Source organism: Patagioenas fasciata, chromosome 1 (genome assembly GCF_037038585.1).
Source record: "Patagioenas fasciata isolate bPatFas1 chromosome 1, bPatFas1.hap1, whole genome shotgun sequence".
NCBI classification, from domain to species: domain Eukaryota; kingdom Metazoa; phylum Chordata; class Aves; order Columbiformes; family Columbidae; genus Patagioenas; species Patagioenas fasciata.
Genome location: NC_092520.1, coordinates 98741395 through 98764238, shown reverse-complemented (window position 1 = coordinate 98764238; position 22844 = coordinate 98741395). Strand labels below are relative to the sequence as shown.

Below are 22844 nucleotides of genomic sequence, written 5' to 3'. Positions count from 1 at the left end.
TATTGCAAGACTTGGCCTGCCTACATTTAGCTCCTCTGTGAAACATGCTGCCAGAGCTCCTCTGCTTAGTAGGGAGACAATATTAAAAACACATGAATAACTTACCAGCCCCAGGTCATTTGGGCTAGATTTATTCCCTGCGGAAATACTTGTGCAAGAGAGTGAGTTGTAAAACTGATGCCGCTAAGGTTGGTTGGCTCGTGGTCTCTGAAGGACGATGGGAATTTCTCTCCTGGAATTTGTTGGAATTGAGCTTTCCTCTGATCAGCTCCCACCTCTTAGGTCTATCCCCCCTGCACAAGAAGTTAGTGTGCCCATGAACTATTTCAGGCTCTCTGAATTCAATCTTGGCCTCTTCCAGGTCTGTTAGCACTTTTGTATTTTTCCAGCTTTTCCTGCCCTTGGTCTCCAGGCTTACTGAAGTTATGATGTTCTGAATGCAGAAGAGAGCAACAAGTAACGCAACTTTAGGCTATTAATTATTGATTGGCATTTCATAGTTCTCAGAGGATAAAATATGTTTTCCCATTGATCTTCCTGGGCTATGCTATTGACCCAAGATGTGGGGATAATATTTTCAAATCAGTAATGAAAGGCTAGTTCTTATTTAAAATAGCAGATAAGTGACTGTCCAGTGTGCTACATGTCATACCAGTGGCTGAGGTTGTAAGATATCTTGATCATTTCTCAGCAGTTTGTGGTCCTGGTGGCCTACAGTTAGTATAGAGGTGGAAAAGTTGGAGGAAGATTTTAGGTAGCCATGCAATGGGCAATGTCTCTCACCAGTTGCCCCATCTGCAGCAATCAGGATAGTCCGGGAGTTTCTCAGCCTGTAGCTGTTGAACACAGTAGAGTTAATGCTGGGAGCTGGAAAAGCTGTTTGGTGCAAACCTTATCACAGAGGTACTGAGACTTTTCTTTGGCTGTTGTTTCCAGCAGTATAAGGAATGGGTTTGGCTGAAAACAAGAGGAGAGAGCCTTAGAAGAAATTACTTTTTTTACTTTCTCTTTAAAGAAGTGTTTGGAGTTTTTTTTAATTAAGCCCATGATAAGAGAGGTGTTTGCAAGTTATACCACTCAGTACAAGCACAGTCATTATCAAAAAGCTGTGTGAAAAGAGCTCTCAGCAAACAGTGAAAAACTTTGGGAAGTTTTTACTGCTACTCCTGAACAGTGGGCTTATCTTTTCCCTTGGTCCCCTTGCAGTATCGACATGACAGAACTGCAGTAAAAACTTGTTTTCACCTGTTGTTGGGTGACCCGACAGCATTGCGTCTTATCTCTGCTTAAGGGCAGGATTATTGGTGTTGAAGTACATCAAGGGAGACACAGTGATAGCACCTGCATTCCTAATCAGGGTAAAAAGTCTAGCAGTTAATGAACTTCGAAAGAGCAGTATTTTATTATCTTTTTGAAACAGCAAAATGTGCAATAAAAAGAGAATGATTGGCAATATATTACTGCTTTGTATCAGGGTTTCCTTGTTTGATACAGTGTTGGTTTATAACAGTAAAAGCTGTAGCATGCGGTATATCTCTTTGCCTGTGTTTTTTGGTCTTCTTTCCTGTGGCTGAACACACAGTGCTCCAAACTGGCAGTGAGAAATTGTGCTCAAGGAAAAGAAAGAGGCAGTGTCATATGGAGGATTCCCTTGCTGGTAGTTCATAGGAGCACTTTCTCTGTTCTTGCTACGGCAGAAGTGTGTTTTGCATCCACACGTGCACCTGGAGAAGGCTGGAGCAGCATCCCTTGCCCACCTTCCTTCAACACAGCTCTCTAAACCATAAAGAAATGGGCATAAAAGAGAGAAAAAAAGTATGTGGTACACAATATTAAGACTATATAATCAGAAATCAGGATGTAATCAACCACCTCCATACTCATCCTAGTGACTTGAAAACTCAGCATTTTTGGAAAATAAAAACCAAACAAACAAACAACAAACTTTAAGCACTTGAATCTCAAGCTGAACTAAGTGCTGAGTTCGCAACCTTTGCCTCACTTGGCCCAGGGCAAAGGTTACTGTGTCCAGACTGAACAGGAGAGTGTGATTGCTGCTGCCCCCGCTGAAGATGGTGAGGAGGTAGAGCATAGAGTGGGCCATGGGCCTAGATGGACACCAGAGCTGCCGCACCGTGCAGCCATCCTCTGGGAAGTGAGGGAGCAAGCGGTGTTTGCCATAGCAAGATTTACCCCTGTATTCTTCTCTCCTCCATTGTACCTGGCCTGGGGATGATGAAAGTTTACAAAATGTCAGAGTTTAGCTATTTTACTGCTTTTGCCAAATCTGAAAGCTCCGTGCGGTCTCAGAGTTTCACCCTGCACCTTTTATTTTCATTATGATCTTTGCAGAAAAATGTTCTGAAGAATATCAGAAAATTCATATGTATTTGCACGCACATACACAATTATCAGTGAGGAAGACCAAAAAATTCTCTCTCACCACCTGTGGGGAAGGGGCATTTAGCTTCTCCTTTGTGTCCCCCTGTCCCTGGGTCACCATCTCACACATCTGTGGCACTGCAGCCTATTGCTTGGTCTGTAACTCCCCCCTGCCAGGTGCGATGGGCTGGCACAGTATACATTGCCCTGAAAAGCACATTGCACACAGCTTAGCACCACAGCTCCTACCTGCCATGGTCCAGCATATTCACTGCATCCTGCCATATGAACTCATGCCAACTTTTGACACATCTGAAAGAGCAAACCTTAAAGGTGTCTGACAAGAAATTTACCATTGGCTTGCATGGGGTAAGGTTCAAAGCAATTTAATAAGAGAAAGTATTTTCTGATCTTCCAACTCTCTTTCAGATTAAAGTTATCACAAAGAACCAGCTGCTGTTAGATTGTTTCAATTATCATTATATCACAGGATTATCTGAAACAGTCTGTATTCGTGTTGCAGCTATGTGTCATACACATTTTAAGTACTGATACCATTTTGCAAGTGTATGAAGTTTTTCATCCTGCAGGCCAAAACTTTCTTTTTTGCAATTTTTTTTTTTTTTCAGGCTAGGCTTCTCCCAAGATGCTTGGCATAATAAACAGGCATGAAGAATGCTTAGGAACAAGGAATATTACCTCCTTGGCCATTACTTGAATCTCCTTAGCCCAAAATTTGACAGCCTCCTCAGAACAAATGTAGCCCTCCCCATCCCCTCAGAATAAAAAAAAATCTTATTGCCCTTTTTATTGTCAACCCAACTGTTTTTGGCACTCACACTTAGCTTCATATATTCTATTGCTTACATGCATATGCAGGCAGAAAAGAAAAAAAAAAAAAAGGGAAAAAAAACACGAACCACTAGATCTTTTGGGGCAAAAGGTCAATCATGAGATGACTGAGAATTTTTTGTTCTTGTGTAATGAAGGTATGCTCCATTGTGTTTCAGTTGCTTATATTCTTATGTGTATTTTAGGGAAAGTCACACTATTTCACAGGTATTTCCCCTTCAACATGGAATCCCTTAGTTTATCTGGATTTCAATAACTTGTGGAGGACCATGGACAAGCTGGGAGAAGAGGTAGGCTGTGAAAATTGCATATGTTTCCTACAATGCTCTTGTCACCATGAGTAAATCTGGTTTTGTTTTGATTTGTTTCTGCTAGGATTTTTTATTACTTCTTTAGTATATATACATATATATATATAAATCCACCAGGAAATATATCTATGTTGCATGGGAACTATCAGGAAAAACAGGTCTTCCTAACCAAGAAGGGCTTGGACTAGATGACCTTTAGTGGTCCCTTCAACCCAAACTATTCTATGATTCTATGAGCGGATACAAAAAGACCTGGAGGCATCTAAGGTATCTGAAAAAAATGAAGTTTAACCTCAGTGTTTGTGTTTTCTCATGCCAGGGCAAACCATTCCGTGAGCTGGGAGTTGAGAAGGGTTTTTCCCCTTCCCCTGTGACAATCTTTTTGAGTAAGGATGAATATTTTTTGTAGCTGCCTAAGTTGTGCTGCAGTTTGGCTTCATAGTAATTTTATTTCTAAAATTCTTAAACAATAAATGCCTTCAAAGTTCAAGCAGGACAACTGCAGATCTTCCTGTGTGCAAAAAGTAGACCTTGGAGCATCATGCTCTCTTTCAGATATTTATCAGTTGCCTTATAATTTGACTACAGACCAGGGACCCTACCTTACAATACTCTTCAAGAATAACTAACTATATTCCTGCAAAGTTCATTGAGTTTATGTGGTTTTACAGAATCAAATTTGTGCATGATACTACACTTTTTTTTTGTCAAATAATACATATTTTTTAAAGATTCAAATACCTGATAGTGTCCTCATGTCATGGTATTTACATGCAATGGTTTATTATTATGAATTTAACTGTCTAAAAATATTTTATAGTATCTAGATATTTTTGCTCCCTCTGTAGTTAACAGAAAGTCATAGGGGCCTTCCGATACCCATCTTGGAACTGACTGAATCTCTGACTGGAGAAAGACTTTTTCCCTCAACTGTTGGAGGACACCAAGACGACTACATTAGAATAGACACCTCACTTCTGGACAGCTAAAGGCCAGATGAGTCCCAGCATAAGGATATAGTTCATTGATCAGACAAAGCCTGATTTGGTGGTCATGGTACAATTCATTCCTCGAGTGTGAATAGAAACTATTCCATTTAGTGAATTTGTTCCAGATTTACAGTCTTGTGCAGGGGACAAAAGCAACTCCTGGGTGACATATCAATTATTTCTGTGCAGCTAACTAGTATTGACCAGGCAATGATGTAGTACTGAACAATTTATTGAATATTTTGCTTCTGTCTCCAGATTCCCCTCGATGCACCATGGGATGCTCCACATGCTGAAGAATGGGACAAAATGACCATGAAAGAGCTGATAAATAAGATTTGCTGGACCAAGTATGTAGCTCTTTATTCACCTTGAAATCCAGCTGTGGAATTATAGTGGCTTCCTGGCAAATTCTGGGGTACAGCTGAGTAAAGGCAGTGAGAGAGCAGGAGGTGTTTGAGATGAGTCTGGTCTTTGTGATGGGCTGTTGTCAGGCAGCGGGTGAGGACCTTTGGAATGTAATGTGGTACACAGAGCTTGGGCTGGCTAGCAGGGGGGATTAAAGGCACTGCGGAACCCTGGGGTTTGCCTCAGCAGGCCCATGCACTCCAGAGTGACAGCACGTGCTCGTCTCACCATGCATTGATTTCCCTCAGTTGGAGAACACATGCCTTTGTCTTCAGGAAGAGCAACACGTAAATAAAACCCTGCTTTGTAGTTATCAATAAAGGTCACTTGCAGGCATAGAAATGGAGGCAGGAAGAAGTGAGGGGGCTTCCCCAGCCACACAGCAGGCTGGGAGCTGAGGAGTGATGTCCTCTGACTCTCGTCTGTGTCCTCTCCAGTGCAGTTATCATATGAGTCTGTCTGTACTGCATGAGTTGCGTTACCTGTATCATGAATATGACAAGGGGCAATGGCCCCAAGTTGTACCAGGGGAGGTTTAGATTGGATATTAGGAAAAATTTCTTCACCAAAAGGGCTGTCAAGCACTGGAACAGGCTGCCCAGGGAAGTTGTGGAGTCACCATCCCTGAAGGTGTTTAAAAGATGTGTAGATGAGGTTCTTAGGGATATGGTTTAGTGCCAGTGTTAGGTGAACGGTTGGACTCAATGATCTTGAGGGTCTCGTCCAACCAAAATGATTCTATGATTCTATTCTGTGATTCTATGGAGCACACTAGTGCTGCTGACACACTAAGAGCAGCAGCCCCTGACAAAGGGCAGCTGCTTCTCAGCAGTCACTCGATGGATGATGGCAGGGAGAGACCCGAGGAGTGGGCAGTGCGCAGCCTTTTGCTCTGGAAACTGTGGAGAAATTCAAGCGCTGCTCCTTGTTTCAGCAGCATTACCTGCTGGGCCTCCAAAACCCTCGGAGGGAAAGCAGGCAGCCCAAGTAACCTTTCTTGTTGCCTTTCACCTCCCTGGCTGGTTTGTGCCTGAGCCAGATCAGGAGATCTGTATTCATCCCAGCAAGCCTATCGCTGCACTTGCTCAGCTCTTCCCATTGCAGTGCACTGCACCTCCCAGGGGCTGCCCTTGAATACCAGCCAGTTCTCCTGGGCCTCTTTGTCCTACAGGGTAATTTCCCACGGGAACCTGCCAAGCAAGTCCTTAAGGAGGGTATAAAATCTGGTCTTCCAAAATCCAAGGTTGCAATTCTGCTGTTTATCTTACTCCTCTCAGGATCCTGAACTCCACGGTCTCATGGTTACTGCAGCCAAGGCTGCCCTCACCTCTCCATCATCTGACAGGTCTTGTTTGTGAGTAACAAGTCCAATAGAGCATCAACCCTAGGTGGTATGAAGATGGCCCAAGATGTTGTATCACCTAGAAAATAGGTGATGTGTTTTATATGTCTATGAGGCACCACACTGTATGAACAAAAAAAAGGAACAATGTTAAATATGAGGTGATGACAAGTGAAAATACTCTTTTCTGCCTTTCCTTTTTTCAATTAATTATCTTTAAAAGGCAAAGAGAAATGTGCTCATATGAGCACTTGTGTCCCTGCTTGCTGGACCGGTCCTTGTGCAGAATATTGTAGTGCTCTCCTTCCTTGTAGTCAGCACCTTTTATTTGTGTGGCTGTGCTCTAATTGCCCTTTCATTCTGACTGTGGTTTAGCACTGTGTCTGCAGCTTCCTGACCAAAGCTTTCCATTTTAAATTTATTTTGCTGGCTTCGGTCTTGCTCCAACTCCATATGAAACAACGTACAACCATTTGGACTTTCTCTGGCTCTCTGTGGCATTGCAGTTCTCTTTACAATTAATTTTATGAGCCGTTTGCCTCCAAACTCAGTTACTTTGAACTACCCTTTCTGTTACAAGTACACTGGCTGTTCCTCTTCTAGTTTTTACTGTTCCTTTTACTCAGGAAGCCAGTGGAGTATAAGCGGAACTGGGTTTATAGCGATCTCTCCTGTAACACACTTCTCTGCAAGACTGCTTCTGCTGCCAGTGGTTTTGTGGCACTCTAGTTTTAATGGATGTGCTCAGCTGAAACACACACAAAAGCTCAGTAAAAAGCCATTTTAGAGCTTTAAGCCAACCCAGACTTCTGCACACACGCAGTTAAAAACTGTACTGCCCTGAAGAGAAAACCTCTTCTACATTTTCTGTATGACTTGGGTCAAGATTATAAAAGAAGATTTGTTTGTCACTTGTCAGAGATCAGCACCTGCTGATCCTGGAGACTCTCTTCAGGTTTCTCAAACCTGAACCTGCTACAACTGTTTAGTGTTTTGGTGCTTCCAGTACTGTGGCAGAGGGTTCTTGCATTCAGCATGTTTTCATATCCTGGCTAATGAAATAGAGGTGGCTGGACTTCATACCCAGGGAAGTGAGGTTACAAAACTTTATAAGTTACATATTTTGGCCCAGATAACTTGCACAGTTCCTTCCTTTAGCAGATGACTATAAATTCATGCTGTTTTATGGAACTTCATCCAAGTCAAAGGACTTTGACCTTCTTTGCAAAATAATCTCAATTCTCTTAGCAATCTGTAGCCACAAATGAAATAAATGTAAATAACCAGGTCCTCATTTCCTGCTGCTGTAATTCTGTTTATGTTCTGAGGACTAATTGTGGTAGGCAGCTGACCCTCTCCTTATATTTGTGGCAATGATTGCCAATTTGGTTTCTCTGGGTTGTTTACCATGTGTGATTCTTGGTTTCATAAAAGATCTATGCAGCAGTGTTACATGGGAGACAGGGAATGTCTTGGCTGTGTGGTTAGTTGAGTTCCTCAGGGCCTATCAGACCTTGGAAATGGTGCGTCCGATGAGCTCCTCATGGAGAAGTGCAGAAGTTTCACTAACTGGTTACCAAACTCATTCTCCTGTTGAGAAAATTATTTGTTCTGATGAAAGGAACAGCAACTGGGAAACTATTTGAACAAATGACTAAGGTAAAATCAGTGGGATTTCAAACCAAATGGGTAAATGTTTTGGGAGGGAAGGAGGGAGGGAGGTGCTGATATAAAGCTGTTAAAACAGTCTCTCTACAGACTGAAAAATGAGACACTTACAAATCATCTTGGCTTTTCTGACTTCGGGAAAGCAGCCCTTGTCAAGACTAACAAAGAAAATCCTGAAAGCAGTCAGGAAGTCACATTTACTCACTGCCTATTTCTGCTCCTTTGTCTTATGCAGAGCTGCGAAAGAATTTGCCACCTTCTTCGTGAATGTCAATGTCACGTCTGAGCCTCATGAAGTCTCCGCTCTCTGGTTCCTGTGGTACGTGAGGCAGTGTGGGGGCACATCCAGGATTTTCTCTGTGACCAATGGGGGCCAGGTACAAAATGTTCTTCCTCCTTTCTTGAAACCATAAGGAGCAAGTGAAAGGTACCTGTCAAAGCTCTGCAATTAATGAAAAGAGGATGAAACACCAAGTCCATGTGGCACCAGAGACAATCATGTTTTCATGCGGTGGAACAGCCCTCTTGGCTGATTCTGTACATTGAGGAATTTTATTGGCTAGGCTTTGGGATAAATTGTGACAATTTAATCAATTTTTTTCCCGCGTTCACTTCAGCAGAGCCCTTTTGTTGCTGTTTAGTCACTTTTTTTCCAGTGTGTTTTCTGTGGGTTACTTAGCACATCTGAATGTTTTCAAGAGTTGAAAGCAAGTGTACTTCAGAGTGAAATACATTTTTTTGGCGTTGGAGCCTCTAATAAGTAGAGTTGGAAGTAGATAGCAAAAGGCCCTTATTTCTTTGGACAGCTTACATGACAGTATGTTTTATGAGTTACTTCAGACTGTTTCTTGCCTTGGTCATGGCAGGTGCCTGGTTGCCTGCAGAACATCATGGTTTTCATGTGATCGTTCTGGATGAAGTTTCAGAAAAGGGGAGAGGGGGCTGTCAAAGTAATTTGGATGTGGTATGTCGGCACCCTTTACTAGCCTCCTACCTCAGTTAACACAGCCTCAGAAAGCATACACAACATTTCAGACTTAAGCTACCACAACAAAAGTGAAGACAGTGCTACACTCTTCCAAGTGTACCAGGATAGGGAGACATTAAGAGAGGTTGCCTGGAGAGATGCGAAGTCTCCATCAACATCTATCCTTTGGGCTAAGAACAGGCAACAACGTGTCAGGAAGGATGTAAGTAGAGCTAATGCTGCCCTGAGGTAGGAGAAGGGCACAAGAGCTTTCCTCCTCAGGAGCCTCTCAGCCACATTTACTGTCCCTTGTCAGCAACTGACACTGCAGGAAGAATTAAAAATTAAATCAATCCCAAGATTAACTAAGATCCCAAGATTTTGAAGAATCACAAGATTCTTCAGACAGCCATTTCAGTCTTTCAGCACAAAACTCTGTGGATCCTTTCCTCCCTGCCAGTACCAGCATCTTATATGTAAAATTGAGCTGCTTGATACAACACTGGTGGCTGATAGATAAAAGAGAGTTAGTGCTTCCCTTGAGCCTCTGCACAGACATTGCAAGGAAATATGTGTCACAGATTGTGCTTTTTTCCAGACAGCAATGTCTTTGTGTCCTCCCAGGGACAGATGAAGCTCATTGCCTGCTGCACTTGAGGCCAGACCTAGTTACAGACCTGTCTTGCGTCTGAGCTGTTGCAGGCTTTTGCTGTAGAGATGCAAGTTGGTGTCTTTGTCACACATGAAGGTAGCACGGTGATGGATAAAATACTCAAAACCACTTTTTAATGAAGTGTTGTATTTATACTAGCTAGAATACATGCATTATATTTGTTTGTTCTCTGGGTTTCAAGAGGCTTTAAGCCAGATAATTGAGTAAGCCATTGCAAAGGTGGTTTATGCAGCAGTCCCCACTGATGCTCAGGTTTATGCCTTCACTCTTCTGAAAGTCTGAACCTCTTTACTCACCCGTAGGATTTGCAGATTTCGCCTGGAGTTTCTTTATTATGAGCAGAAGTCATATTCAATGTCACTGTGATTAATGCTGGTGATTTTTTGTTTGTGTTTCTTTTCTGTTTGTTTTTTAGGAGAGGAAGTTTAAAGGGGGTTCTGGTCAGATATCAGAGAAAATAATGCAACGCCTGAAAGGCAGCGTTAAACTGGAGAGACCTGTGGTCCGTATTGATCAGACAGGTGATAATGTCATTGTGGAGACTCTTAACCATGAGATATATGAGGTAATTTGATCAGAATAAAAGTAGAGTACGCATTTAGTGGGGGGATATATCTGCTGTAGCTCTTAGCCAGATGTAATCAGGAAGTACCCATTTGTGTGTGTTTATTTCTCAAACTATGCTGACACTCTGTGAAACATGCTTTACGGTTTATTTATGACTGGATCTCTTGGTGTTCTGCTAGGTTTTCTTCTGCCAATACTCTGCCTTTTCTACCTTAACTTTTTCTGTGATTGTGTATTTTTAGACTTTAATTCTGCATTGAGACCATTTCAAATAGAAGAAAAATAACATTTGTGTTCGTGTCTAAGTTTGTGGTTTGCAGAACAACAAAAAAGACATTTTAAATGCCTTTAGTGAGATTTTGCCTCTGTGCAGTCATGCTGTGAAATGCTCCATCAGTACATGATTACCCGCAGTGGCTCCCACAGAGTGGCAGCTCCCTTCTGCACACAGAGCTCAGCCTGCCATGGGGGTTCATGCAGGACCCTCATCTCACTGGTGGAGGTGTTTGAAGGATATTTAGAGAAAGCTAACAGAAAGAGAAGGGGTTGTTTGGCAAAGAAGCTGGTCTAAGGATGTCCTGGGGAGAGGACTCCCTCCCACAGGGATCTTTAAACCCTGGAGTTAAACCACTGGCTTCTCCCTCCACTATTGAGTGGCAGCCAGGCTGGGGGAGATGAGCTTCCTGCACTCAGCGGCCCCACCAGCATGAGAATGCCTGAGAGCAGCAGCGTTTGTTATGATATAAGGTCCCCCTGACACCCGAAGCAGAGTGTCCTTCATCCCACCAGTCAGACACGGGACCTGCGAGAAGGATGGAGCATGTTCAGGAAAGCTGAAATCACCGTCAGCGTTGCTTGTCCTGAAGTAGTATCCCATAAACATACACAAAAGTGATTTTATTTTTTTTTTAAACCTTATAATTTGGGCAGCTGTGGGTCATATTTTCCTGGGAATGATAAAAGGCAGTTTTACCTATGCTGTAAGATCTCTTTTGTCCCATTTCCTCACCTATCTCCAGCCAAGTTTCAACTCTGATTCTGTAGTGTCCAGAAAGCTATCAAGAATGCTCTAACCACAAAATATGTTTTTCCCAGCTTTTTTTTTTCTTCTGAAATGGCAGAATTATTTTGGTCACCTGGAAATGTCTGTGTGCAAAAGCCAGGTAGCAAAGTCAGCTGTGGGGAAGCTGTTAACAACTAATAAGAGTGTCTTTCAAATGTGTTCTGTAGGGTGAGCAAAATGGGAGGCAGAACATTGTCTGTACTGACTGTGTTTTACATTTCAGTGCAAGTATGTGATCAGTGCCATTCCACCAATCCTGATGACAAAGATTCATTACAAACCAGAACTGCCACCAAAAAGAAACCAGTTAATTCAGCGTTTGCCTATGGGGTGTGTCATAAAATGCATGATGTACTACAGGGAAGCCTTCTGGGAGAAGAAGGGTATGTGGGGAAAGTGAAGAACTTGGGAACCTCATGCTATGCAAATTTTGAAGCTCTGCTGCCTACCAGAGGATAAATCCAAAGCCGGGGGGGTGGGGGGTTAAATGTGCAAAACCCCAAAACCAAACACACACAAAAGTGAAAGGTAAAGCACGTTAGAAAGGAGAGCTTTTCCTCCAAGCTTGAGTGCACTCCTTGTCTGAAAGATGAGTCCAGACCCAAATAGGATCCCGAACCTCATTGGTGCTAGCTGAGAATGGCCAACTGAGAGAACAAGCGAGATTTCCTTGAGAAGTGTTGCTGAAAGCTGGAATGTACAGAAGCAGTAACCCTGCAGCAGCAGGTCCCTGCTTCTCCCTGCCAGAGACAGAGTTAAGGCAGCCAAAGAGAATTTACAGCAGATGACAAGGAGAGCTTAAGATGTAAGCAAGACCTTCCTCTGTTTTTAATCCTCTGTTCTACAGACTCAATGTCTCAGAGGACTGGAAAAAGTAGGTTAGCTTTTTGTTTAAGTCAAGATATTTTCCATCTGCTGCAACATCATGTGTTTCTCAGCTTTAACTGATACCATTTCCAAACTATTTGTACAAACAGATTAGTTTCCACTTCCTATGTAATGATACTGAGAGTTACACTGCATGAGAATATTTCTTAATTAAAAGAACGCCGCTTTCCATGTTTCAGGGCATAAAACAGCCACCGGGATTAGAAAGAAACTTGGACAGGTTTATACATTGTTATCTATGTGCCATTTTTTTGCCTGTTCATCTGAACCACGTACTCATGTGATACTAGTTTAAACAGCCCATGTTTCTGCTGCATTACTGTTATGGGACACCATTCCTGACAGTCTTATTGTCAGCAAAATCAATACAGTGTGTAAATGTGAGCCTTCAGTGACCAGATGTAATTACACTAGGTTTTGTCACTGCTGTTGTTTTGGACAAAGTTACTCATGGAATGAACCATCATAGCTCCTGCTAAATCCATTTATTTTTAATGTTTATTGCCACCAATATAGAAAGCCAAGGAGACTTGCAACAATCCACAGAAATTCCTTGCTAAGTAATAATGGAATTTTAATATGACTTTTATAATTCTGTGTACAAAATTTCCCAAAATCAGAGGGAAGAGAGGTGAGAGACTGTTCCAAAAATACTTCAAATATGTAGGTATTATTGGTAATAAAGGAATTACTGTACAGTTCCTTTTATGGATAATTTTACTTCCTCACTACTATCAGAAACAATGATCTTCAACAAGTTTTTCTGACAATAATTTTGTTTCCTTTTCCCCCCTTAGGTTATTGCGGTTCCTTTGTTATTGAGGATGAAGAGTCTCCAATTGGAATAACCCTAGATGACACAAAACCTGATGGATCTTTCCCTGCCATTATGGGGTTAGGAGCTTCTAGCCCATAATTACAGATGTGTATTTCTTTTTGTACAGAATAGGAGGAGGAGGAAGAGATGAAATGACCAGGTTACATCAGTGGTGCCCGCTCCCGCAGACTTCGTAGATGGAGGAGAGCACTTCTGGCAAGCCTCTTGTACCTCTATAGCCTGTATAAGCTTTTATGTGAAGCTTCTGCTACAAATAGCCCAATACAAAGGAGACAGTTGGGGAGGAGTTACAGAATTCAGTTGTAGTTCATTTTAAGCATTCACTTAATGTTTTTTTGCTGTGAAGTAGACTTAGAAATAAATCCCTTTTCTACCTAGCTTTATGAGCCTGTATTCAGCTTATGTTGGGGCTTGTATTTAGTGCCTGGGCCAAAAATGAAAATGCAGTTGTCTGAATATATCCTCATTTGCCTCCTCTCCCTGTTGAGCTGAGGCATGACAACAAACATCAGCTGGCAGTTGAGCAGAGCAGCAGCTGTGTAGTGAAAAAAATCAGGATTCTGAAGAAACTGCCATGTAAAAAAGTTGTATTTTGTACAAATAGATATGAAAACATGTAACAGCATTGACTAGATTTAAAATAGGTTAAGCTAGTATAAACAAACAATCTTTACAAATGTTTCCACTGTAATCTGAGATGATGCTGCCAAAAAAAGGCCAATATAAATGTCAGAAAACTACTCCTGAAGTATCTGGCAAGGAAAGCTTGCCACTTCTACTGAACTGTGCATGTTTATGAGCATGTTCAGGGCATAAAAATTTCTGTGACCTGAGAGCAATAAGCCTTCTCCAAACCCTATATGGCAGTTTCCTATTTTCTCCTTGTGGATTTATGCAACTTTCTAAAAGAGTACAGGAATATACTTCATCCCCCAGGCATCGGCACTAAGGTCAGATGAGCTAACGACCAAATCTGTTTCCTTCAAGCTGAATAAGTATTAATCCCAGTTCTTACAGGACTGGTCCATGACGCTGTGCGGTGCTTGTCCGAGCAGCAAGCTCCCATCACTTACTAACACCAAATGACATGAGCAGTGATATGGCACAGATGTGGCCAGCTGTCTGCAAGACTTCAAAAGCTCAAGAAAAGTCAGGGTCTCAGGCCTTTTGGGTAAGACCTAGGTATAGGAGGGTAGGGAGTGCAGGCTAGTTTGCTGGACACTGTCGTCTTTCTGCCCACTTTGGGTATAACTTTGCTCTCCTGAGTCAGTGGGGATGGAGAGTTCATTCCCATGGAGCAAAATGAAGCCAATGCTGGCAGCTTTGAAAGCACACTTGAAATCCACAGCTTTCCCATCTGGTAGCTGCCAGGCAGTCCCCTGCGTCTGAGCCCCTGGGAATGTGCATTCTCCCTTTTAAGTAACACCCCAGGATACCCCGCACTGGCCTTTTCACCTATGTGACCTGTAATTATTAAGTGATGAGGTACCATGAAAAAATGTCAAGCCCATTATGCACCAGTAAAGTGCTTTGCCCATGTTTTCTTAGAGTCATTTCAAGCAATAGCTTGTGAACCAGCTGGGGTGCTGACACTGCATGACGTTTGTATGCTGTATTTTTCTTTTCAGTTTCATCCTTACAAGAAAAGCTGTTAAACTGGCTCATCTCAGTAAGGAGGAGAGGTAAGAGTTCAGAAACTGTAAATATTTCAGAAAAAAGTCAGTTCTCTGAGATAATTCCCCACAGGAATAAGTGTGTGGATATGTCTGTATATGCATGTACACAGAGACTCAGTGCAACTACTAATACTGGAAACTGAGGCAAAAAATGAGATTTTAGCATGAACAGGCCAAAGACACTAGTAGTAATAGCCATCCAATTATGGATATTTCTGTGTTTCCAAGTCCTGTCCACTCCTCCATGTTGTGATTTATCAGCTCCGTGTCTCTATGTGAACTGAGAAGATTTTTCCAAAGACGTTCCCAGACTACATCCCCACTGAATGATGCTTCACCTAAGGGATAGAGGGAGCACCAACATGCGTAGTTTTGGGTGTCCTTCACATTGAGTCTGGATGATAAAACTTCTAAATTTATGTGTTTACAACAGCATGGTTTCCCCACTAGTCTGTGAAATGAACAAACAGTAATTTCTAAATGTGATTTTTGGTACGCATGCAAGTGAAAGAGGAGTCTTGCTTAGGAATGTGAGTTGTATTCTCCAGCTCATATTTTGTTCTCAGCTACAGTAAATTTGTAGGGATTTCACTGATTTATATTGCTTCTCTTCTGGTCTTACACCAGTGAACATGAGAATGAATTGGCTCTGAATCCCAAAATAACTGTACAAAGATTTATTTTTTCAGAGCTCATTGCCAAAATCAACTTTCATTTCCCATTCCCTGGCTCCATTTTGGATGTCACATACGCACTTGAAGTATGTATGTTAGAATAATAACTTGAAATCAGACTTGAAAACAGAGCGAGACCCAACTTTCTTTCCAGTGTATTGCAATAAATGTGATCTTTTTATAAGAAAAGCAATAGCTGAGAGGTTATTTTCCCACCTTTTTTTTATTTTTTTCTGACTCTGATTTTATTTTCATATAGGAAGAAGAAGATCTGTGAGGCATATGCCAGGGCAATGGGGATGGAAGAGGCTTTACATGTAAGAGATGAAAGCCTGTTTTCACCTCTGTTGTACAGTAATGTTGCTCCTTTGTTGTGGAGGATGAAACCAAAATTCCTGGTACCTACAACATACCTAAAGTTGCATGTTGTGCCGTACAATTTGTACTCCCAAGGGGAGGGCAACAGCATGTAGTACAAGAAGAAAAGAGCTGCCAGTCTCACTCTTTATAAGAAAAGAGAAAGCAGTGCATGGTTTTATTTGTGCTGTCATTTCCCTGTGGGAGGCTAGTGCTTCTGTTAAAGTGCAAAGATTTTTTTTGTGTGGATGGATAGCATTAGCCAGATGACATGGCACTCCTTTGACAGGTATCCTTAGCCTGTTTTTCCCTCTTCAAATGAAATTTGGTTTTTATTTCCAGTTTGTCTGCCACCGTTTCACTCCCTGTTGTTTGCTAATACTTACAGCCTGTGCATTATGAAGAAAAGAACTGGAGCATGGAGCAATATTCAGGGGGTTGTTACACATCCTACTTCCCACCAGGCATAATGTATTCTTATGGAAGGTAAACCAGAGAGCTATTTGCTTTCTAATTGACATTTCGTAGCTCATGTATCATGTTATAGCTTATGCAACAAACTTACAGAGTATGTAGTATATTGGAAGAACTCCAACCCTCTTTCTGCTCCCCTACTTCCCAGATAACAAGTATCTTGCTATTGGCTTTAGTAACAGCAGTTTCTCTTGTGACTTTCAAGGAAATAAAACAGAGTCACAAAGGGACCTGCTAGAGACAGGAAACCTTTCCCCAGTAGGTTACTTACAGCATTTACCACTACATAGTATTTGCAGTAGTTCCCTTTACTGCTTTTTAAGGCCTTGAGGGCACATATCTTGGACAGATGAAGCCTCCACTGGCTGTGTAGGTGAAGCAGCAGGTTTTGGTGAAGTCCATCGAGCCACACCACAAGGGGAAAACACAAAACTCTTACATTAAAACTCATTCTCTCCTCCCACTCAGCAAAGCCTCCCAGGCCCTCCCCACACAGAACTGCTGTTTTCCTAAAGGAACATGCTAGATAATACTGATTAATACTACGTATATCACTGAAAAGCATGTGGAAAGCACAGTTCAGCACATAATAAGAACAACCAGACAAATCTTGTATCCATAGCCAAAGAGCAGACAAACCATGTAGCACCTCGCGGCATGAGCTCCTTAGCATGTCCATCACAGAGTTACACGCTGCCTCTGTGCCAGGATGTATGTGGGATGAAGTCAGCTCATGCGTGGCCTCTGCTGCTGTAATTTATCTGAACATTTAGGTGACGATGGAGAGACCTCTTACCCAGGGACACTGGAATCAGGCAGACAGGGGAAGCCTAATCTGGGGCTTGATGGGAGCCCTTAGAGCAAGAACATCTTTCCATGGGAAAAGGCTTATGACTGGGTTGACCAGGATGCTTGTGCAGCTTTGCACAGCTGAAGGACTGGCTTATATGACCCTATGGTCTGAATGCAACTCCCTGAAGGCTTCAGCTGCCATCCCCTTTTGGCAGGACTTGCTGCCAGGCGTGTCCAGCTTCCAAATAGAAGCTGGTATTAGTGACCCATCACTGCAAAAACATCATTCACATCCCATTGTGATGGCAGGAAAACAACAAAGCCGCCATGCAGAAGACATAAATCTTATCAGCTAAACTGCATTTCTGAGGGCTGTTGGGATTATCCCTTATCCCAACACTATAATAAGGCTCATATTATTTTGCACAGAAACTGGGCACACTGATTCATGTCTTAGATTTTCTGTCTCTCGGATCTTGAGTTTTGTGTACAGAAGCAAGTAGGTGGTCCTGCGGGGACAGCTTATTGCACCATGCTCCCCAGCCCAGGTCTGCAGGAATTCTGGAGAGCTGAAGTTGAGTGCTCCATCAAAGCTCATAAATTGCTTTTAGAAGGATCATTGCCTTCCTGTTACTTGTCATCTGACATTCTCCATTTGTTTTGAAGGCTCATTCGCCAGCCCATTGACAGAATCTACTTTGCTGGCACGGAGACAGCTACCCAATGGAGTGGATACATGGAGGGGGCTGTACAGGCAGGAGAGAGAGCAGCCAGAGAGGTACAGACTGTTGGTTTGCTTTCAACATCTCTATTAAAAGGTTAAAAGGATTAAGTACAGCTTGGAGGGTTTGATTTTGTGCATCAAACCCTGTAACTGTGCGGAGACTCCTAGAATTGATGGGGAAGAATCCCAGAAAAGGATGTGAACCAAGGCCATTTTTATTTTTAAACTTTACGTAGTTTGTTATTGAATGAAGTGAAGCTAAGAATCTCACCTGAATCAGAACATTACGCAGTGTGTTGCTGCACTGGAGACTTAAAACAAAGCTCATGTCTAGAGGAAAAACCCTCCAACCAGATGCTGCCCTTAGATATAATACCACATTTTCTAGCAAATTAATCACTATATGCTTTAAAACTAATTTAAGTCATTACAAATGCTTGCAGCTATTTCCTGTGCAGCAATCTGGAAATCTGAGCATTGTTCTCATTTTTGATCTATCCCTCCGCTTCTCCTTTTACATGAGAGTACCGTTAGCCCGCCTTTATGAATTTGTAATGGGAGGCTCTGATAATGTCTAAATCTCCTCAGAATGACATACGTTGGGCTGGGTTCCCAGTCACAGTGAAATCCCTTTACAATGGTCTGGAGGGAGGGGAAAAAAGCATTAAAGGGTGTACGTTACAGTTATGACTGCTGTATGGCAGAGCCATAGAGCCATTATTTAAGGGAAAATCACCCTTTGCTTCCATTTGACAGAGCATGATATCCACCTTATACTCTTAATCGCTTGCTCTGTTTCAAGTCAACTAATGTTTCTTTCTCCATGCTTGTGAGCAGTAGGTAGAAAGATGGTTAGCTCTTTCTTCTGGAGGCATTCATTTGCCCCTGAGAACCTACATGATCATTAAAATCAGTTTATTCTCAAGGAAAAATCTCTATGAGCTTTGTACGGCCTGAATAGCCAAGAGATAACTTCATAATTGTATGCTTTGAAAACCCCAGAATTGTATCTCTCCTCTTTCTAGCTTGTGATTCAAGCAGCACCGCTCCTAACAGGCTTTGTGTCCTGAGTGCATGGTGGTAACCTCACCTTGCTTGTTCTGAAACTGTCATGAGGAATTAAAATAGACATCTGGAGAAGCTATAGTTTGTATGGATTTCTGAATGAAGTGCTACTTTTTACAAATGGCTCTGTGAAACTGTCCTTTTTTCCTTAAAACACTGGTTAGGCACATAGCCATTTGATCACCTGCTGTCCTATATTTACACAAACTACCAAAACTGCCGCCTTCTTCTCTCTTTGCTGATATAAACAGAGAAATCATTATACATTTTCTGATACAAAGCACTTCCAGTTAGTCATAGTTATGCCTTTTATCAGTGCCACCTTCACAGTATCACAGTATCACAGTATGTTTGGGATTGGAAGGGACCTCAAAAGATCATCTAGTCCTTGCTTAGACTTGCTCTGCTTTTCCAAAACTGAAAGTAGTGTGGGTTTAATTTTTTCCTCATGTGGTACAAATATTTTTTTTCTTTTAGATATTACACAGTATGGGCAGGATCTCAAAAAATGAAATTTGGATGCCAGAGCCAGAGTCGAAGGTAAGCTGGACTTTCTCATTGTCACCCGGTCAGGTGCGCACCCCTGCTGACCTTGCTTCAGCAAGGCTTTGGTTGCCTCACATGCTGATGGTATGCATTTTTTTCACTCATGTGAGGAATATTGTTACCCCTGTCTGAGGGGTAGATGGCCAAGAGCCAGGGACAAGGACCTTGAAACCTGAGGGACTGCAAAATGCAGGAAATCAGCCTAGTTCTGCCCAGTCCCAGGCCATGGTTTTAAGCCAGGTATAACCTCCTTCCAGTCACAAGTAACTCCACCTTTGCTGTCCTGTGGACAAGAGAAAATAAGCATTTCACAGCCCTGACCTTCCTTCACCCAGCCTGATCTGGACCTCAGGAAAAACGCGTGATTTTCCCAGCCTAGCAGAGGACGTTTGCCACGTCCCCTCTCAGATGGTGAAGGAGACCCTGTGGTGGCAGCATGTCCTCTCTCTCGCAGGATGTCCCAGCCCGACCATTCACCACCAGCTTCTGGGAGAGGAACCTGCCATCCGTGCCAGGACTGCTGTGCCTGCTTAGCTCAGCCGTGTGTTTCACCTCTGTGGCTGCCGCAGGGCTGTTTGCCTATAAAAAGGGACTACTGGTTCGATATTAGTGGGGACCACATGTCCAGTGGAAGCTGCGTACTCCCTCTTCTTCCCTTTTACCAGATGGGTGTTATTTTTGGAGAGAAGTGGCAAAGACATCTGGAAAGACAAAAGTTGTTCTCCTCATGATTTTTCTTTTTAGTACCATAATTAATTAATCAAATCTACTGAAGTTGCTACCAGTGAAACAGAAATAAATCAACCGTGAGGGAATTTTTCAAATTTACATTTTCCTTGTCCATTTGTTTTGATTGGACATGATAATATTGATGGTGTATTCCTAACAGGGGGAAGGCAAAATGCAGATCACGCCTCTCCCAAGAGCCAGAAGCCTTGGAGAATGCATTCGTTTCCACTCACTGTTTTATTTTTTTACCACATGAGATAATAAATACCCTTATGTATTCACCTTGGTTAGCAGCTCAGAATATCTGAGGTTATTCTCATAACATCCCGGCTGCACAGAAGAGATTAGCATGCCAATCAGACATAGAACTGCCAAATTAATTTTCAAATGCATTTGATTAATTATTAATCATCGCAACGTGAAACTTAACCATGAGCTCGTTGAGAAGAGGTAATTAGTACGAAGCAGCTTGCTAAACAGCGAGAGAGGAAGCATGAGTGGACTTTATTCTGCCTGCTACTGAGCAAACAGCCACGCTTATCTGTTCTGCAGGGTGCCTGTGTCGGTGCGGCACGGCCACAGCACGGCTCTTGGTTGCTTCCTGGTCCAAGAGCATCCAATCCAACCCAGCCATTTGCTGTTAAAATGGAGTGAAATGAGTTTACCCAAGTTAAAGCCCCTCCGACTTGCAGCAGGTGCTGGCTGTTATTTTCTGAATGGCAGCAGCTTCCTGGCTCCTGGTCAACTCACTGCCCCTCCTTTTGCTCCTAATCTGTACCGCCTTCCTCCAATAAGGACAATGTATTTGAGGCTTGAATTACTGCCTTGTAAATTACAGTGACTGGATGCATCTGTCTGTTCTGCTCTTATTATGTACATGACACACTTAGAATTAACCACTTTAGTGTTTAACTGAAGTCTGGAATATATATTTCACAATGTACCATCATTATATGCAATCTTCTTGCCATGAAATGTGGGTGTTATATGTGTCCATGAACTCAACTGTCATTGAACATGGGTGAAATGTGCCTTTCAACACTCCTGAAACCTTGATAAGAGGAGCTCTTCTATAAAATTTTCTTCAAATTCTTTCTTGCGTTGTTTTCTTGAGTTTGTGGAAGGTGGTGTTTCTCTGCACCTGTGTTAAATCACTAGGCTCATCACATGCAACAGCTCTGCTTAGTATGATCCATATATATGCCAACAGAAATACCTACCTACGCAAGGGAATTCTGCCCCTGGACTCTGCTTCAACCACATTCATATGTCCTCTCACTTTTTTTTGTACAAAAGCCTTGTAGACACCATAAGTGCAGATCAATCTCAGCCTAGGTGTTGATGGTCTCCAAAGCAGAAGCCCTTCCCAGAGGGAAGGGGAGCTTCAGGAAGCCCCTTGTTCTCAGATGTGAGGAGGTGCTCACAGTGCCAGCACTTAGCACTGCACAGAGAAGGTTGTACAGACAGTATATGTCTCCTGAGCTACTCTGTTCATTGTTCGCAGCCATTCTGTGTGAGGATTAACCAGCCGATACCGGTTTCTCTGGGGGAAAAAAAAATAGCCTGAACAGAGTATTTATAAGGCGGCTATCTAAACTTTCAGCTTCAGCTTTCACGTTTACCTAGAATTTACACATGCACTTCAAATTACCCATGCTGGAAAGGAGTGAATAATCCCAGTAGGAAGCAGCAATGTTGGAATTTGAACATAATAAACTGTAGTACTAAATGCTTTTTTAAAGGATTTTTTGACAGGTCGTTTGACTGGGTGGTTTAGCAGCCGCCTTAGTAATATTTTAAGGGGGCGGAAAAGTGACTAATGTGAACTGCTCTTTGACTCAAGGGCTCCCTGCAGAATATTTTCTCCCCAGCTCCAGCCATTACAGAGCAGGGATTCCTGTGCTCAGGAGCACCCCTGTGCACACAGCCTGGCACAGCCATGGTGTCTGCCCGAGGCCTCAGAAGAGGGGGCACCGGCTCACTCCTGACAAGCCTTTTGTGGCATGAAACAGTTCTGCACCGTTACACACTCCCCCCAGGGGGATATTTCCACTGCCTGAAAAACACTTTCCATGGCCGTTCAAAAATACTCATCCATACATGTATTGGTGGCAGTTACAGCCATTCATTTTTGTGCTGACTCAGAACTTGACATCTGAATTTCACAGCTTCTGTGTGCATGTGCAAAAGGCACCCCAAAAAATCTGGAATACACCCATGAGCCAGTACTGTCCAGCTTCACTTTTCACCTTATCCACGCACATTTCTATTGCGATTTGCTAGGTTTTTGAAGTGTATGTTCGATTTGGCTGAACTAATCTCATACTGTTAAATAATGTTCCCCACTTTGCAGTGAAAAAGTACGTCTCACTGCTGTGGGAGTGGTAAGCAGTAAACGAAATGAAGGTTGATAAAAACTGGCATTTCTGAAACTCCTGCTGCTCCCAGGCACCATGCTGCTGCAGGGAAAGGGCAGCGTTTGTCAGAGATTGTAGACCAGTTTCCATCCTGCTTTAATGTCCTTTCTGACAATCAGAACAATTTCCCTGTTTAAACATTAAACACTCAGCTTAAATATTAAACAGCCAGGCATCTTTCTTAAACCAATTTTGAAAGAGAATGGGACAGAGTTTATCACCGCTGACAACTCTCCAAGAGAGCCACTGCCGCTATTAAAACTGTGAGGCTGAAGTACCATGGAAATACCTTTTTCTGCTGTGGATCGAGTGGAGTCCTCACCCCAGCCACAGAGTGGGAAAGCCTTTGGTGACCTTTTCTGAGCAGGGGTGCTCAGTGCCCCAGTTGGTGGAGGAAGAGCCCTGTACTCCTTTGGCAAAAGTGGGAGATCCCAGAATCACA

At 42.6% G+C, this 22844-nt stretch overlaps 1 protein-coding gene across 1 annotated transcript in view; it reads left to right on the top strand.

Moving 5' to 3' along the window:
* LOC136114784 (amine oxidase [flavin-containing] A-like) overlaps positions 1-21077 on the top strand; it is a 41593-nt gene extending 20516 nt beyond the window's left edge. The window contains exons 4-15 of the mRNA XM_065860355.2: positions 3420-3524; positions 4793-4884; positions 8188-8329; positions 10008-10157; positions 11446-11605; positions 12908-13004; positions 14577-14630; positions 15558-15615; positions 16044-16141; positions 17588-17699; positions 19188-19250; positions 19711-21077. Of these exons, the coding sequence (XP_065716427.1) occupies positions 3420-3524; positions 4793-4884; positions 8188-8329; positions 10008-10157; positions 11446-11605; positions 12908-13004; positions 14577-14630; positions 15558-15615; positions 16044-16141; positions 17588-17699; positions 19188-19250; positions 19711-19866 (1287 nt within the window). The 3' untranslated portion in view covers positions 19867-21077. The remainder of the gene's footprint in view (positions 1-3419; positions 3525-4792; positions 4885-8187; positions 8330-10007; positions 10158-11445; positions 11606-12907; positions 13005-14576; positions 14631-15557; positions 15616-16043; positions 16142-17587; positions 17700-19187; positions 19251-19710) is intronic.
* Positions 21078-22844: the final 1767 nt, after the last annotated feature.